Raw genomic sequence first — 16540 nt, forward strand, 5'->3', positions numbered from 1 at the left:
GAGAGCAAGTCCTACGAGGAGTGGCTGAGGGAGCTGGGCTTGTTCGGCTCAGGGGGTGACCTTATTGCACTCCACAGGTACCTTAAAGGAGGCTGTAGCGAGGTGGGGGTTGGCCTGTTCTCCCACGTGCCTGGTGACAGGACAAGGGGGAATGGACTAAAGTTGTGCCAGGGGAGTTTTAGGTTAGATGTTAGGAAGAACTTCTTTACTGAAAGGGTTGTGAGGCATTGGGATGGGCTGCCCAGAGAGGTGGTGGAGTCACCATCCCTGGAGGTCTTTAAAAGACACTTAGATGTAGAGCTCAGTGATATGGTTTAGTGGAGGACTGGTTGGTGTTAGGTCAGAGGTTGGACTAGGTGATCTTGGAGGTCTCTTCCAACCTAGATGATTCTGTGGTGTAGAACCTAAGTACTTTTGCTGAAAAAGTGCCATAGAGATGATTACTTTAAAAAAAGTCAGATGCTACAAGAATCTTAACTAATGAATAAATACACATTTTTGTTAGAAATGTTTTTTGGGGGGGGTTCCTAGATAACAATAGACAATACTAAAATACTGGTTTCTTTGCAGTGTTTTGAGAACTCCAGAAGTTAAGCTTGTAAACGAGCACAGAAGAGAGATCTTACGTTGTTCGGGTGATGATTTCCTCCTGGGGCGATGTACACCCAGCAGCCCCCAGCCCTGTCCCAGTGCTGTCCCCACCTGAGCAGCACAAAGGACCTAGGCTAAACCCAGGCTTGACCCATGCTGCTCCCAAGCCTGGAGGCTTCTGCTGGTTCAGGGCAGCATCAAGGAGAGCACACAGGTCCAGGGCCAGCCAGCTAAAGTATTTGTTTTGTCCACCACAACTAACAAACTTCAGTGCATTGAGTTTAAGCTCTCTTATTTAGCTAAATCTTTATTTTAATAACATACCTCCTCTTAGGCACACCTCTTGAAGGCTAAGATTACACACCTCTTGTTTTCTTCCATACAATCTCTCTGTACCGCATTATTCACCTAAATACTATTATACAGTATTTCTGCCTGCATGCCTGGTTTGCACACATAGTAGACATGGAATCAAATTTGTACGTCAGGTTATGAAGCTTCTTCACCTTTCACAGGTATCAATTTCCCCTTCCCTTCAACTAAACACATCAAAGTCCTCCTAACCAAAAAGAAAAGAAAGTCTCTAAGAAAAACTTTAAAGAGCAAAGTATTCAATACCTCTTTCCACCAAAAACTGTATTCCTTGCCTCCTCCCACTTCAGAGAGTGGATGCTAGCAGACATCTGTTCCTGTGGACTGTATTTTATCACAGAAGCGTGTTTCTTTTATCAACCTTTACACTTCCCCGTTTTCAGTTTTGCATTCTGAAGCCTCTGTTAGTTGAAGCTCCCCCAAGAATTTATTTATTTATTTTTTAAATGATAGCTACTCAAAAGCAAAAATTCAGAATGAAGCCTCACGCAGTGCTCCCTGTAAGAAGCTCCTGCAGCAGTGCACATTACGTGCTTTGAGAGCACTGGGTTTCAGTGCCCAGAGCTGGGTTTGCCCTGCACGAGCTGCTCTGCACGAGGGCTCAGCCTTGGAGCAAGCGCACGGGCTGAGCTCACGGCTGCCCTCACTACTGCAGCCTGCCATCAGCTGCTCACCACAGGCACATCACCACCTCAGCACAGCTTTGGTCACACCGGCGTCAGGCCCATACAGAAGCTCTTCTCAAAGGGCTCTCCATAGCTGGCTGCGCTTTCCAGGGAGCTCTCCCATGGCCAGCTGCTCGCCCCTTCACAGGTGGCACACCAGCAGCAGGACAGCCACCCTTCCAAGGGGATTCCCTCTGCTCTTGCCCCAGAGGCAATGAGTGCTCCCCTTCAGGCCCGCTCCCCAGCCCCATAAGCCACATTTCTAGGTTGAAAACACAATCTGTTTTGTATAAAAGGCAAGCAATTAGGCAATTTTATATACAACAGATTGATAGGAACTAGCTTATTAGCACTGCATTCAGCAGAGGCGAGGCAGCTGAAGAGGACTGATTAGCAGCTTCCTGGATGTTTGGTCACTCCCCCTCCCACAATTAAAGCCACCGAGTGTCCAGGAGCTGACAGAATAATTAACTTCTTAGACCAGACATGCAGAACCACCATAAAGCTTCGGATGACATTACATGTAACCCAGTTGGTTCAAAATATGTTCTACAGCATTATCTTACTTGTACTGCAACCACAGAGCACTTAAATCACAATTCCTGTGAGGTTACGCACCCCTTATTTAGTCACAATTTCTCTAGTGACACCAAGCGATGGCCCCATTCCCTGACCACAGCAAAACACCGACGGAGGGGTTGTTAGCAGCACTGAGGCACCAGGACAGGCATTGAGCTCTGAACCCACTCAAGAAGGTCTCAGACTTATTTGAGTCCAGGCTGGAGAAATCCATCATACCTGAGCATCTCAGAAATGCAGCAAAGGCCCGGAACACATTAGGATATGCAAATACAGTAAGGTTGGGTCAGGTTTTTTTCCATTTCCTTCTTTTCCTGTAGCTCACCTAATAGAAACTGAAATAAATCCAGGTATCAGGGGAGCCTGAGGAAGAGATTTATGCGAAAATGAGTGGCAATAGCTGGAGCTTTTTTCAGCCTGCAATTCTGACAGATTCACACAGCGCAGTGTGACAGCTTCTCTAACTACATGTAGATCTGGATGCAAACACTGAGGCTTAATTATTTTAAAACAATCTTTTAGACCAACTAAGCAGAGGAAGGATAAATACAGACAAGCATTTAGACACAGAATTTTAACCAGTTCTGTAAGTGAAATCCCCTCCACTTTTATTTTTAATTTCAGTAGTATTTCAACTATGGTGATTCAACACCGATATAACAAAAGGTAATCTGAGAGCTTTTCCCTAAGTACACTTCTCCCTTTTCCTTAAGGAATTGCCTCCTTTTCCAGAAGGTAGTGCCCTGGGAGCTGTTGGTGCTGCAGAAGGAACTCTTCCTTCCGTCAGGGAAGAGGAGAAGCCTTACAGCAGCTCCTATAAAGTCACTTGGTAAAAATCCTCTTACTCATCTGGCTCAGCACCAGCCCCAATCCTGTGATTTGAGCAGCCTCCACATAGCTTCCCAGGGCCTGGGGATGTGCATAACCAACAAGAGCCTATTGCACACAACAGATGAGTTTTACTATGGCTCGTGCCCGGGAGCCCCGTGCCACACTGCACAGCCATGCCGACACCTGCCCACAGCCACAGCTTCCCTGGCCCACGGAGAACTGTGACATCGAGGTCCCTCCTCTGTGCTCCACAGGAGAAGAAGGAGCTGGTGCTTGCAAATAGAGTATGTGTAGAAAGCAATGATCCCTTTGATTTTTTAAAAACAAACCCCAGCTACATGCATCTCAGTGCTTATTGTTAATCATTACTAATTCATTTTGGATGCGCTGCATTATAAGAGCAAAGCCATGCACTATTCATGAGCATTTGGAATGTAGGATGAGGTCCTCACACACTGCCTGAGAAGGATGAAAATGTTGGGGCTCCCTTTTAATGGGGAGGCTTGGCTTTGTACCCCAGGAGCAGAGCAGCAAACCCTCCTGCCGGCACACTGCTTGTACGTGCAGCCCCCAGAAAACACTGCCCTGGGGAACAAGGCCCCATTTGGAAGTGCTCACAGACCTGCAGCACGTTTCATCTTCCTCAAAGGTTACTTGGTGGAGGCTGAACAGGACAAAGTGGCTTTTAATACAAGCTGCCCTGCAGACAGCACCTCGTGACTGAGGCTCCCCTTCTCTTTTCCCCAAAGAAGGGGCAGGGCATTACCCCAACTAACATAAGGAACCAGTAACACTGCGCTGTCCTTCCACACCCTCCGCAGGGCCTGCCAGCCCTTCACAGAGCAGCTACAGGGCTCCCCGCGCCTGCAAGCTCTCCTTCTGCCTGCAAGTGGAAGCAGTGACCAAGTCTTCTGCCTTCAGGAGAAAACACAGCTGACCAAAAACTAGTTTCTGACCCTCTGACCAAATATCTGCTTTCATCAAAATATCACATCCAGAATTACTATGTTCTTAATGTCATCGGGAATATTCGATAGCTGTGTTTTTAGAAAATTACAGTTTGCTCTCAGGTCATTTTGATGCAGCCCGATCTTGGCTATGATATTGCTTCCCTGACAGCAATTAACTAAGGGCAGCAATATAATTTACCCATTTTTAAATTACTGTGCAGAAACATCGCACAGAGGACCACACAAAGCATGAGATTTAGCAGTGACCTGGGAGCTCAATCATTAGACACACAAGGGGGCATATTCTCTTCGCTCTGAGTACGTTTCACATTAATGCTAATAGCACATTGAGAAGAAAATATACTCCATAAACTTTCATTACTCACTTTCTCCCTTGCTCTTTGACAAATGAGTTGCTGATGTAGACTCAGAGGTAGGTAATACATCCCCTGCTTTCTGTGCCAAGTGCCGGAGAAAAACAGAAAGGCTTTTCCTCACTAGTGCAGACACTCCTACAGCTCACGCTGTGTTTTTGATTACATCCTGCTTTTAAGCTGTTCAGTCCCACTCGGTATCTGAGTGGGAGACTCGCATATACACTAACAAACACTGCCAGAAAGGACAGGCCTCTTTCTTCCCTCTGCTGCTGGCCCCATGCTGCCGCCCCCTGCTTTGCACCAGCTATGGTGCTTGTCTGATGCCTTAGAGCCAATTCACTCCAGTTACTGAGCAGGACAAAAGCTAGATTTCTTTTCTAGCCTAGCAGACAAGCTGGGTGTCCCTGAACTACTTCTCACTCTCAAGAAGAGAGACTTTTTTCTAGTCAGTTTGTGTAATGGTGACATTCCAAGTGTTTAATTACTTTCTGGCCATTCACACTGCCAAAACGCTTCTCAGTAAGACACAGCATTTCTTTCATGTCCTAAACCAACTGCGAAAAAGCTGCCACATGTCACTACACCAGTGGCCAAGCACTGCTGATGAGTAAGGTAGCTCTGAACAAGGAAAGATACTGCTTGAAGAAAAAAAAAAATTTGCAGGTGTTGTTACCACCTGGTTTGGGTACCATCACACTTCACACAAAGGGGAGAGCAAGTCCCTCACGCCTGCCCACGATGACTGCTGGCTGTGAGGTTGTGATGTCTCCATGAGGAACACTGAGAAGCAGAAGGAACGTGTGGGATGAGACAGGTGCCAGAGCCGCAGATGGAGCAGCAGTTCCTGCTAGCAGGGCAAACAGGACCAGCTCCTGGAGGGCACCCAGGGAGCAGGGGCCCTGCTGTGCTCGGTTTCACAGGGCAGCCCCTGCCTGCTCCCCCTCACCTCTTCCCTGCGGAGGGACAGGAGCTGCAGACAGAGGCGCTTGGCTCCACGCTGTTTCTGCCAGTTCTGTCCCTGTTGTCCCCACGCCTGCTCTTTGCCCCTGCCTCCCTTTCTTTTCCTTGCTCAGCTGCCAACGGGGATGTTCCGGGGGAAAGAGAGGTGGGGAGAGCACACCTGGCCCAAACCGCCTGCATTTGCCTCAGAGCTGGGAGAACTGGCTGGCTGTGAACAGCCACGGGAACACACACGAGTACACCAAAATCACGGCCAGCAGAGGGCAAAACAAGCCTGAAGGTACCTCGGCAGTACGGCCCCGTGCCCCCGCTCCTCCATCACCCCCAGCACTCCCTCCTCTAGCTCCAGCTGGCCGCACACGTTGCTGTTACTGAACACAGCAGCCTCGCAATAGCAAAACGCGGCTTTACCCACAGCAAGGAGACAAATCGGATCCGACTTTCTGAACCTGATTGCCTGCTGTCTAAGCGGCTTTCAACACGCTGGAAAGACCTGCAGGACAGGCAGGCACAGCAGGACACCCCATCCTCTGCCAGGAGTTGCTGCTTCCAAAGCCTCCAGCAACCCCCCCCCCGGGAGCCAGGGTGCGCCCCCAGGCAGCAGCTCACACAGGGGCTTGGGTCCTTCCCACCGAGCTTCTACCGCCACTAAAACAAAACAAAGAAAACTTCCTTTTTTTTTTTTTTTTTTTTTTTTTTTTTTTTTGAGTTAGCAAGGCATTTACGAAGTGGTTACTTAAAGCCCTTTTAGTTCCCTTGAGAACTATCAAGGGTTTGGATTAAGAACTCAGTACTGAAAACACAGAGGCCTAAAACAGCTTCACAACCTTACACATTTTTTTTTCTGAAGTACCATCCCCATTCCACCTGGCCTAGGTGCCACACTGAAGTTTAGCAGGAAACCAAACCTAAGCAGGACATGGAGGTCAGCCTCAGAGCACTCCTGCTCCCTACAAGCCTGACCCACATACACAGCCAGGGCACACAACCCAGAGCTCCTCCTAGACTAAAGCAGTCAGCGAGTCTACTCACAGACAAGGACCAGAGTAAGGAGAAAGCAGTACACAGGAAGGTTCCAGAAACACCTGCCTTTTGAGACATGCACATGAGAAATTCTAACTTACAGACACCTGAAGAAATAAATTGACTACTAGACAGATGATCTTAGCAAAAAATAACTAAGATCCACATACCTAAACCAGGACACATCTAAACATTCTTACAGGCCATCCAGGAGCACCACAGCAGAGGGACATCACACTTACCCCTTGGAGCTTTTTCTCCACATCCAGCCTCCCTTACGTCAGGGCTCAGCTCAGGTACTCACCCCGCAGCAGGAATTTCTCCTACCAAGAGGCCGTATTTCACACAGAAATATTTTTTTTCCAAGCAGAGATGTTGCATAACAAATGAATCAAAATAATAAGGCTAATGCTACAGCAACAAATGTAACTAACATTTAACAGAAGACTACACACCACCAGAATACCCTCACAGTCAGGCACACCACCCTCTACGAACATGGGCTCAGTACCTCAGGTTTAACGGAGCAGCTGCAGATAAACTACCAGCAGGTGGGCTGAGGTTTGGGATTTGCTCCTTGGCAGCCAAGCCCTCACCTGAGCCAGGCTCCGCTCACAGCAGCTGGAGCTGATGAGAGCCTGAGCTTGGGGCACAGAGATGGGGCAGCCCCTCACAAGCAGTGCCTCGCAGTGTGGGTGACCCTAATGCCCCGTGTCTCACCCAGGGACTGCCTTCCCAAGTACAGAATACCTTTTCCATCTGGATTCGGCTTGCACGCTGGCAGTGTGTTGCACGCATTTAAAACATGAGAAGGAGAGAGAGAGACAGAGAGTGTGTCCAGGCACGCAGGTTGCTTCACTTTGTCAGAGGGTGAGCCCCCAGGCCTGGGCAGCAGCCAGGGGAGCTGTGCTGTGCCCCAGCCCAGCCCCCTCACTGGGCACCTCCTCACCAGCAGATGTGCCAGAGCAGAGGGCAGAACAGGCTCCAGCCAGCAGCCTGCATAGAAAGGAAAACTTTTTTAGATGACTACTGCTGTTTGCTACCACATACAAAGGTTCCTCTTAAAATTCACCTGCTTTGTGTGAGCTGGTAGCAAGTGCTGCCTTCGGACAGGCTGTGAGTCCCGTGGCTTCACAAGCAGTTTCCATGCTGAGCTGGTCCTCACAAACCAGCAGTAAAACAGCAGGAGCTGGTGCTGTCTGGTGTTGAAGGTTTATTTTTCCAAAGCAGCAGTCAAACTTGTTGCTTTTAATGAAATAATTTGACTTTTAGAGGTAGCAATACCCGTAATGTTTCTGAAAGGTTAAGGACTTCAAAAAGCAGGCTATTCTTTTCAGGTGTTGCTATTAACGGGAACTTTTTTTTTTTTAAATCTTGTTTGAGTTTCTTCAGCAGCTATTTTAAGGAGACATTCCATAGTCTATCTGGCACTCAGATCGATTCAAATCAGTGTTAAACCAATCACTTTCACCAACAATGCATTTGCTCCAAATTGGAAAGTGAGCATCTCTTTTATTTAATCACTGAGACAGCTCTTGTAAGGTGATGTTCTGTCTTCGGATACAGTACATGTGCCAGGAATTAACTGGAAACTACTTTTAAATATTCAGTATTCTCTGTGATACTATCAATGATCAAAGATGCTGAGAAATTCTACTTACTAATTAATAATCCAGGCTTTAAGCCACAGATAAGGAGCAACCAGAAATAGGAAACTGTTATTCATGAAACATACATCACCATTTTCCATTTCCTTTCCCACCCAGCTAATAACAAGCAGTAATAAACCATGGTACAAAACCAAAACAAAACAAGCAAACAAACAAAAAAACAAACTTATTGGGGGAAAAAAAAAACACACCAAAGTGGCTTATTTAGTCAATTGATAGTAATAGCATAAAAATATTACATAAACTTCAGTTTTCTGACTAATTGCTGTAATGTAGAAGGCATGAAACTAAGAAAAAAAAAGGGGGGGGCGAAGAGATTCATAATATTTTTAATGGTAAAACCTGCAAGGGAAATTGCAAGTTGTATTCTAACGTTTATTGATGTTCATGAACACGAACAGCAATTTTTTGCAAGCTGTATAAAGTTTTATCATGGATCATTCACATACAAATATTTACTTTCTCACTGGACATTTTTCTTCGAATGAATGCTAAAATGTGTACTGAAGCAGAAGGTTATAAGTTAATTGCTATTGTCATTTCTACTCAATTACAGCCTACACTAAAGCTGTCATGCATTACAGGCAAGAGAGAGAGAAACACCACCACTAATGGTGAATTTCCTGGCTTCTATCACTGTGTCAAAACATTATCATTCTGTAATCACTGCCTTTCATGCAAAATAGCTCAAATGCAGCAAAATCCTGATGCAAAGTGTTTTTTTAAACATCAGCTTAGTGACAGCAAGGAGCAGGATGAAGCACTTCAGCACTACTGAAGTTTCCAGCAAGCTGCTATACCTGGAGGAACTTCCAACCTAAGCGTGGGTGTGCTTCATTGCGTGGGGTGAGAGGCTCCTCTGAGGCTTTCGAGAGGCAGCAAGGATGTCCTGGGAAAGGCAAAGAGGAGAACTGATGCTGTGCCACGGGAACCAGGCACTTCTCCATGATGGGTATTCACTTCCATGAAGTGAATTCATGGTATCTGAAACTCAATGAACATTAAAACTGTTTATTCTGTGGCAAACCCCAAGTATCTGGAAAAGATCTGGACCAGAACACCTCTCGGGGTGAGACATATATTCTAGGAAGGGAGGACACCTGCTCAAACTACGTTCATAGAGAAGGAACTTCACCCTGACGACAGGTAAGAGCTCCAGCCTCTTGCGAAAGGAATTTCCTTCTCAGATTCTACAGATTTAGCTCGTGGTTTTCTTACACCAGGCTAGACTCGTCTTACTATTCTGTGAACTACCTTAAGTTCTAAAACAAGCTGAAATGAAATGTTACACATACTTAACTTCGGTAGTTTCTTTTTGGCTAGGACTAGTGAAAGGTGTTAAATTTCTGAATAATTTTGACGGTTCTGATTCATAGATATTTTACAGAAAAAAATGGACACCAATTCCACAGCTGAATCTGTTGCTGCATTCCCAAACCAATGCATTTTTTTCCTATTTATGGCTGTTCAGCCCTGAAACAAAGTAATCTGAGAGAGAGTGCAGGGGGAGAAGACATCAGTTTTTTAATGGATCACAACAGCAGATGATTACTCATCGATGTTATTGTCTTAATAGATCCACAGCTATCCAAAGCTACAGTCATTAAACAGCAGCTCAATGCCCCAACCCAACTCTGCATGGATCACACAGTTTCACGCATGGACATTTTTGTAGGGCATTTACAAATCTCACAGATGGAAACTTTAGTAGCATTTGTTATTTCTAATCGCATGAGGTGAGTACACACAGGTACCATACCCCTGATCACGTGCAACCTCGCTCCACACAGCAGGCTCTGCTCCGATCTGCAGACCTTTGTATGACTCCTTCAGATTTCCTTTCTGCAGAAACCACTACTGCTCACAGCACAATTTCAGTGAGACGCAGGCACTCTTCTAAGAAGCAGGGTTTATTATAGATCTATTTGTATGTCTCAGCAGCTCTCTCCCCTTAAGTAACTCAGACATGATCCTTTCCCTGGAAACGAAGCGTGGAAGTGCCAGAAACTATTCACAGCTTGATGATTGCATTTCCTTGGGTGTGTGAGCCAAATTACCAGGAGTGTTGTGAATACATAGAAACCTCATTTACAAATTAGGCTGTTGTAAAACAGATCCAAAAAGACACATCTGTGTATTCTCTGCATTATAAATACTTGCGTTGCCTAAAACTACTTGTTCCTTTGGGTACTGGGCAATATTCATTAATAATGAGGTTTTCGTAGATACTTCTATCTAACAAAAAAGCACGGCCATTTACAAATTATTATTTCTTCTGTTTCTGAAATGTCCCAGGAATATCTGTGTCAAGCCATGAAACCCTTACCAGACTCCTGGGTATGGAAACCAGAGCAGGAGGGGAGAGCACGAAGCCCCATACTGGTCCCAGCCTGGGGATCAGAGCATGCCCAGTACCGACCATTTCCTGTTCACATTTCAGGGGAAGCCTCCTCACTTGCAGGCAATGATAACAGAGATAAATGTTACATTCCCCCACTGGTCTTAAAAGCAACACTGAGTTTTCAAGCTACTTGCTGTAATACCAAACAAAAGCAAAACTCACAAATCCAACTGAATGATTGAGGACTTGCATTAAAACTAGTTAACGAGCAAACTTCCCCAAAGTATTAATTTATGGCGCTTATAGCTGTGACTACCAAATCCTCTGAGTACTCTGCACACAGAGATTAGAGTCTGCAAAGCCAGTGTGAGTTAGTGTTTAGTTACTAACTCATTAAAATACATAGAATTGACATGGGTGAATTTCCTTGTCTGCTTTCAAAGTCCCAGCTTTCATGTTTATGCTACCCAGCTTTAATGCATGACTCAACAGACATCCAGGGAGGCGAGTTTTTAAACATTTTGTTCCTCACTTAGGATCAGATTTTGTCACCAACACTCCATTTCTTACGGATGGCAGGATGAGTAGCTGGAATCAATTTCATTGTTAAGATCCACTGTTTTGTTTGAATTAATTCTCGGATTAATGAGTAATTTGTTTACTCGTTTAGAAGGGACAATGGGCACCAGAACTTTCAGGAGAAAGTTGTAATTACAGACAACAGCTGTTTTATTCACACTATTGAAGAAAATTTAAGCCTAGTGTATCTGGGTGAAAATCCTTTGAAGGCTTTTACTGAGAAAGCACTCAAACATATGTTTAATTGAGATAGCCCCTTGGATTTTACAGATCCGTGCTGTGACTACATATATACCCACATTAGCACTAATCTTCAGAGATGACAAGTGAAATGAATTATCTTCTCTGTACTTTTTTTTTTTTTAAAGGCAAAAGTCACAAATAGCATCATTCTGTGTTTGTTTATGCTGCTTGATGAGTTTTGTTTAAAACTTGCTGAGGACAGCAAGCCGGTCAGCCCTCGAGGCCCCGCGGGTGGAGCTTATCCCCTGGGGACCCCAGTCCTCTCCTCCCTCAGCTCAGGGACACAAACGTGGCTGGGGGTGTTCACCAGCAATGGTAAATCACCCCCTTAGAAATTATTACAACTCAATCAATATCTCATTGCAATTTCAAGAAAAACTTCTCTGGTTAAAAACTCACCCAGGTGCTGAAAGCTGCCTTCTTGCTGCCGGAACTGTTCAATGGGGAATTCCAACGATTTGTTTGGAAGAAACAGAACTGACTTTTCTTTACAGCGTCACGAGCGTCACATCATTTTATGTTTCTGTATTTGAGTTTCTGATGGCCGCTAATATCCTGCGAAAGCCTTTGTATTACCTTAACCTGAGAAAAGCCATTGCTATCCAGAAACAACTGAAAACCAGCTTACCTTCCTCTAGAGCAACGCCTCCTTCGCCGCATTCCCACAGCTTGCTTCCAGGCTGGGCCACCTCGTGCTCCAGTGCCCCTCTGACCTGCCTGTTCCCAAACAGCTCAGGGGTGCCAGGTTTTGCTCTCCCACCCTTCCCGTTTCAGCCTGAACTTTTCTCTTGACTAAAACACATCCTTTTTGAACGCAGCAGGGCACAGAGAAACTAAGATGTCTGTCAGTGTCCTGCCTCACCATGCACGCATGTGGCAGCACCACTGTGAGGGGAGACGAGGCTGCCCCTGCCTCCCTCGGACAGTTCTGGAATGTTCCAAAGGGATGCAGAAGGTTCTGGATGGAACCTGAGGGTCCCAGCCGGCTCTGGAACATTCCAGAGGGTTCCAGAAAGTTCAAGCAGGTTCAGGAACATTCTGCATGGTTCCAGAGGGTTCTGGGAGGGCCCAGCTGAACCCAGCAGCTGGGCGGGGGGCTCCTGAGGGAAGGGACATAAGAAAGGGCAAAACCCTGCTGGGGGGTGTGGGCTGAGAAAGGCAGTGTGAGGTACACCCATGTGAGGGTGGCTGTCCGCCTGCTGGCCAAGGCAAACCCACCACAATCACAGAAATGAGGCGTTTTAGGATGAAAAGTTAGTCTCTTGTTTCATTTTTCTCAGTGTTCAGCAGAGCTAAAACTATTGGTGTATTTAAGAACAGCAGAGAAGAGGAGGGATAACAATCTCTTTACATATACATTCAGAAAAACAATATATTTCTAGTAACACATCATGGTTTGTATTAATACTCCATTTCACCAGAGGGATGAAAAGGAAGCCAATGTTCTCCTGGTGTTGGCACCCATTTGGATACCATTACACATTATCTCCTGTCACAAGACTCTCTTAAAACATAAAAAAATCGAAACTCCCTGTAGACAAGCATTTGCTTTTCCAGGTGAGTTCTTCCCAGTCAGGACAGGCTCAGGCATGGCTTCTGGTCTTGTTCAAAACTTTCTCATGAATCAGCAATTGGCAATGTACCACCTCAGTCCAGCCAGCCAGCCAGACCTTAACCTTTGTAAAATTAAAAATATTGTAATTTCAAAAATCTTAAACAATTAATTAGTTGGCTCATCTTTCTTACACAAATGTTGCCAAGATTGCAAACCAGGGAGAGCAGGAAATGCCCGTCCCGCTGCAGAACACTGAAAGGTCACGGCAGCCTCCGCTGCCTCCTTCCATAGGCACCAGGAGAGACGTGACGGGTAGGCAGGATGGCAGAGCCTGCAGCAGAGCAGAGAGTGACACTTCAAACCATTTTTATGACAGGCGGTGTTTCAGTAAATAGAAACGTTCCTGTCTGGAAGCACACTGTGTGGTCTTCCAACCTGAGTCCTCTCTGCTCTGCTTCCTCTCACCAGCTGGCGACAGCAAGATGAATGTCTGCACGGCCAGTAGCTGTAGGTCTCTGCTGATGACAAGAACGAGTTTGCTGTTACATGCCTTTTTCTCACCAATTTCATGTTGGCTCACAGAAAAAACAGAGCCAGTTACGTGTGTGGGAAAACCAAACTGCTCAAACAGAACATAACATGTGCTGCAGAGGACACCACAGGCCATGTTCTCCCCAAACATCTGACCAAGAAATCTAATTTAAAAAAAAAAAAAAAAGTTACTGGAACTTATCTTCAATTTCAATGACAAACATTTAATTACCCTACAGTTAAATCAGTTGGAAACAACACTAAATAATAATGTACCTTTATGAGGGCCCCCAGAAGGTCTAATATGGAATTGAAATCATCAGTGGAAATGGGAGGTTCTTGTCCCAGCCGACATGTGTAACCAAACGTTAAAAACTGGGAACTAAATTGAGTGTTGAGTGTCTATTTCATGGGATCTTAAAGTCAGATTAAAACTCAGCAATATCTTATCTGAGTGTCTACAATGTTTATCTCTCATATATGAAATCTGACCAGTTACTTTAGCAATATCTGCACAGGCTTATGTACCACATTAGTTGAATCTTTGCAGATGATGTGGGAGCTCAACAGCCATGTGAAATTCTTGGTAATAATTTGTTCAAAATGGTGTTTAAAGATAAAAAAATCTAGACTTTTGTGGAACCAATTAATTATGTTATGCACAACTTCTTCCTTAAGACACAATTAAAGTTGGTAATTGATTTTTGTATTTGCATGCAACTTACATTTGAGAGAATATTTTAATTTAAATAAGCTTTTCACCATTGAAATACATTAGCGCAATGTTAATGATTTAGCAGTGAGACCTTCAGCTGCAGGATTGTAGTTTATCAGTAATATCTGTCAATCAATTATATTTTAGAAGGAGGCCATATTAGATGTTTGTGACCTGCATCCTTCAATTTATCTGACCCTCTCCCTTATCAGACTTTGCTTGTAATTGCTTGTAGCTGGGATTTTTAAGGCTATCTACCTGCATCAGGATGCCACAGAAAACAGGAAATGAAAGAAAAAAATAAAAAATCTCAAGTCAAAACAAGCTCCTATGCGTTTGATCATGGGTAGGAGTAAAACACATTGTTTTCTCTGTAGAAAGTCAGAGAAGATTAAGGAGGCAACATCTTGCTGTGCAATTACAAAACAAAAACAAAAACATAGGACTGCATGGGTAAGAGATCAATTGGGAAGTTTAATTATTGTATTTTCTAACTTTCTGAGAGCCTGTTTTTACAATTTCTGGGACTTCTGCACTGTGCCACACAGCACATGCTCACACAAACGTTACGGGCTGTTGTTAGCAACATTCAGAAACCAAACCCCCTTCTGAGGGCATGATGCTCTCCTGTCTCCTGTCTTGCAGTTACAGAGCTGGATGCCGTGGGCTTCCCTGCGCCCACCCCAGCAGGTCCCCTGCTTCCCCTTCCTTTCCCTCTCATGGTGCCTTCTGGCTCCCCCACCAGACTTTTCTCTAGCAGGTCATCCCACCTGGGGGCTCCTTTTTCCAGATTTGTGCCAATACTTCCTCCAGTATCGTTCCTGAATTTAACTGCTGCTAAGATCTTAGCCATTTAAACCCTCACTCTACCTCCACTCCCCCATCACCCTCATGGCTCTGAGAGCCCCTCGAGCCAGGAAACCTCTTTTTCTCTTGTCCATCACGCAGGCTTCCCTTCTGCCCAGTCCTGGCCCTGCATCTACGCATTTTGCTGCATTTCCAGCTGCTCCCTGAACTGCTGGAGCCAACCCTCATCCCTGTCACAAGACTTCAGTCCAGTGCAGCTTCCAGAGCAAGAAGCATCTTGGGGTGCCCTCAGTGTGTCTGAAATACAGGTGTGAGGCACTTCGGGTCACAAACCCCCAAGATAATCCACATTCAAAGGTGATGATGCCTTTGTCTAAATATATGGCCCTTCAGTTTTGACAGGTTTAAGTGGCATGAAGTTTTTCAAACTGGGTTTACTACCTAGCTTCATTTCTAGTATACTAACCCAAAGTATATAAATTCTCAGCGAGTAAAATGACTGACAGGGTTTACAAAGAATGGTGGCTCTGAAGTACTGCACTGTCTCATGGTTCGAAGAAGCAATTACAATTGATATAGCTGGGAGAACAAATAATCCCAAAGCGGAAAGCATGCTTTTAGTTTTCAACGTAAACAAACAAACAAAAACACATAAAAATTATGTGATAACATACAGATCTAAATCATACAAGCTGTTTCTGCTTCTATGTAATTTTGTCGCATTGCTTAATAGGAAACATTCAAAGTGAAGAGCTGTCACAAACTTCCACTGAATCTGCATCTCATCCTCTGTCATTAATTAGCACAACTGCAAAGCTGCATCTATTACAAGCTTCTAAAAGATTAAAATATGCCATTTACTATGTTCTTCTTTTGACCAGCAAGTTTGCTCTGCAAATACAGCAACTTGGTTCCTGTGGAGAACAGACTACGCAGAGAGGTTGCTACTTCTGTGCCATGACCTTCTCTATTTCCAAAGTTTTGCTTTGCAGCAGAAATTTGTCATCACAGCACTAATTCCAGCTATTGTCCCAAAGTGTCCCATTTGCAGCTGAAACATCACAGTTGCCCTTCTGAATTAACCTTCCCAGATTAACTCGAGGTCACTTCATTGTCTCCTTCAGCATCAGTTAGCCACTTCCCTTCGTACTCCCTAGAATCTCACAGTACTTCCAGTTCCCACCAGGTTTTATTTCCCTTCACACATCCTCAAAAGCCCTTTTATCTATCTATCTATCTATCTATCTATCTATCTATCTATCTATCTATCTATTTATTTATTTATCTATTTATTTACATTTCCAGACAATTCTCCCCTAACTGATCCTCTTGTCTTCTGGTTTCCTTGTTCCTGTAGGTCTTCACTGAGGTTTTCCTTCTGCTTATGCCTTTCATGCTGCAGACAGCTGCCCAAGCTCTTTAAAACGGCAGGCTGCAGCTGGTGGTGTGTCCTACCCTTTTCAGTTTGGTGTCATCTGTTACAACAAAAAGTTTTGCCAGAAACATCTTTGCAGATATTAACTTCTAACATTTTCTGATATGGGATGGCTGGTTAGACAGATTAAAAAAATAAATAAATTGAATAGTGGCTAATTGACTAGCTCAGAGTAAAGGAAAGATTTGCTAAAGATATCCCAAAGTAGTTTTGGTTCATTTGTTTGCTTTGACTTCAAATAAAAGCATGCTGTTATAGAAAAGTGTCACAGAGTTCACAGTCAATGTCGGCAAATCCTATAATGAAGTCTGCTGTA

General features: G+C 44.7%; 1 protein-coding gene across 13 annotated transcripts in view; it reads right to left on the reverse strand.

Annotated features, from left to right (window-relative positions):
- Positions 1 to 16540, reverse strand: part of KCNIP1 (potassium voltage-gated channel interacting protein 1) — a 364985-nt gene that overhangs the window by 79879 nt on the left and 268566 nt on the right. Inside the window, exon 1 of one of the 13 annotated variants that reach the window (XM_068698208.1) lies at positions 11810 to 11953. The exons of 8 other annotated variants lie outside the window; for them this stretch is intronic. Coding sequence is in view for 1 of the 5 variants with exons in the window: in XM_068698198.1 (XP_068554299.1) it covers positions 10345 to 10396 (52 nt within the window). In the remaining 4 variants the exon portion in view is untranslated. Of the gene's footprint in view, positions 1 to 4374; positions 4529 to 6590; positions 6822 to 10344; positions 10492 to 11809; positions 11954 to 16540 lie in introns of those variants that run through there. 4 more of the 13 variants (XM_068698198.1, XM_068698203.1, XM_068698199.1 and 1 more) reach the window with 4 other exon arrangements.

The sequence above is a fragment of the Anas acuta genome, chromosome 14, assembly GCF_963932015.1.
Source record: "Anas acuta chromosome 14, bAnaAcu1.1, whole genome shotgun sequence".
NCBI classification, from domain to species: Eukaryota; Metazoa; Chordata; class Aves; order Anseriformes; family Anatidae; genus Anas; species Anas acuta.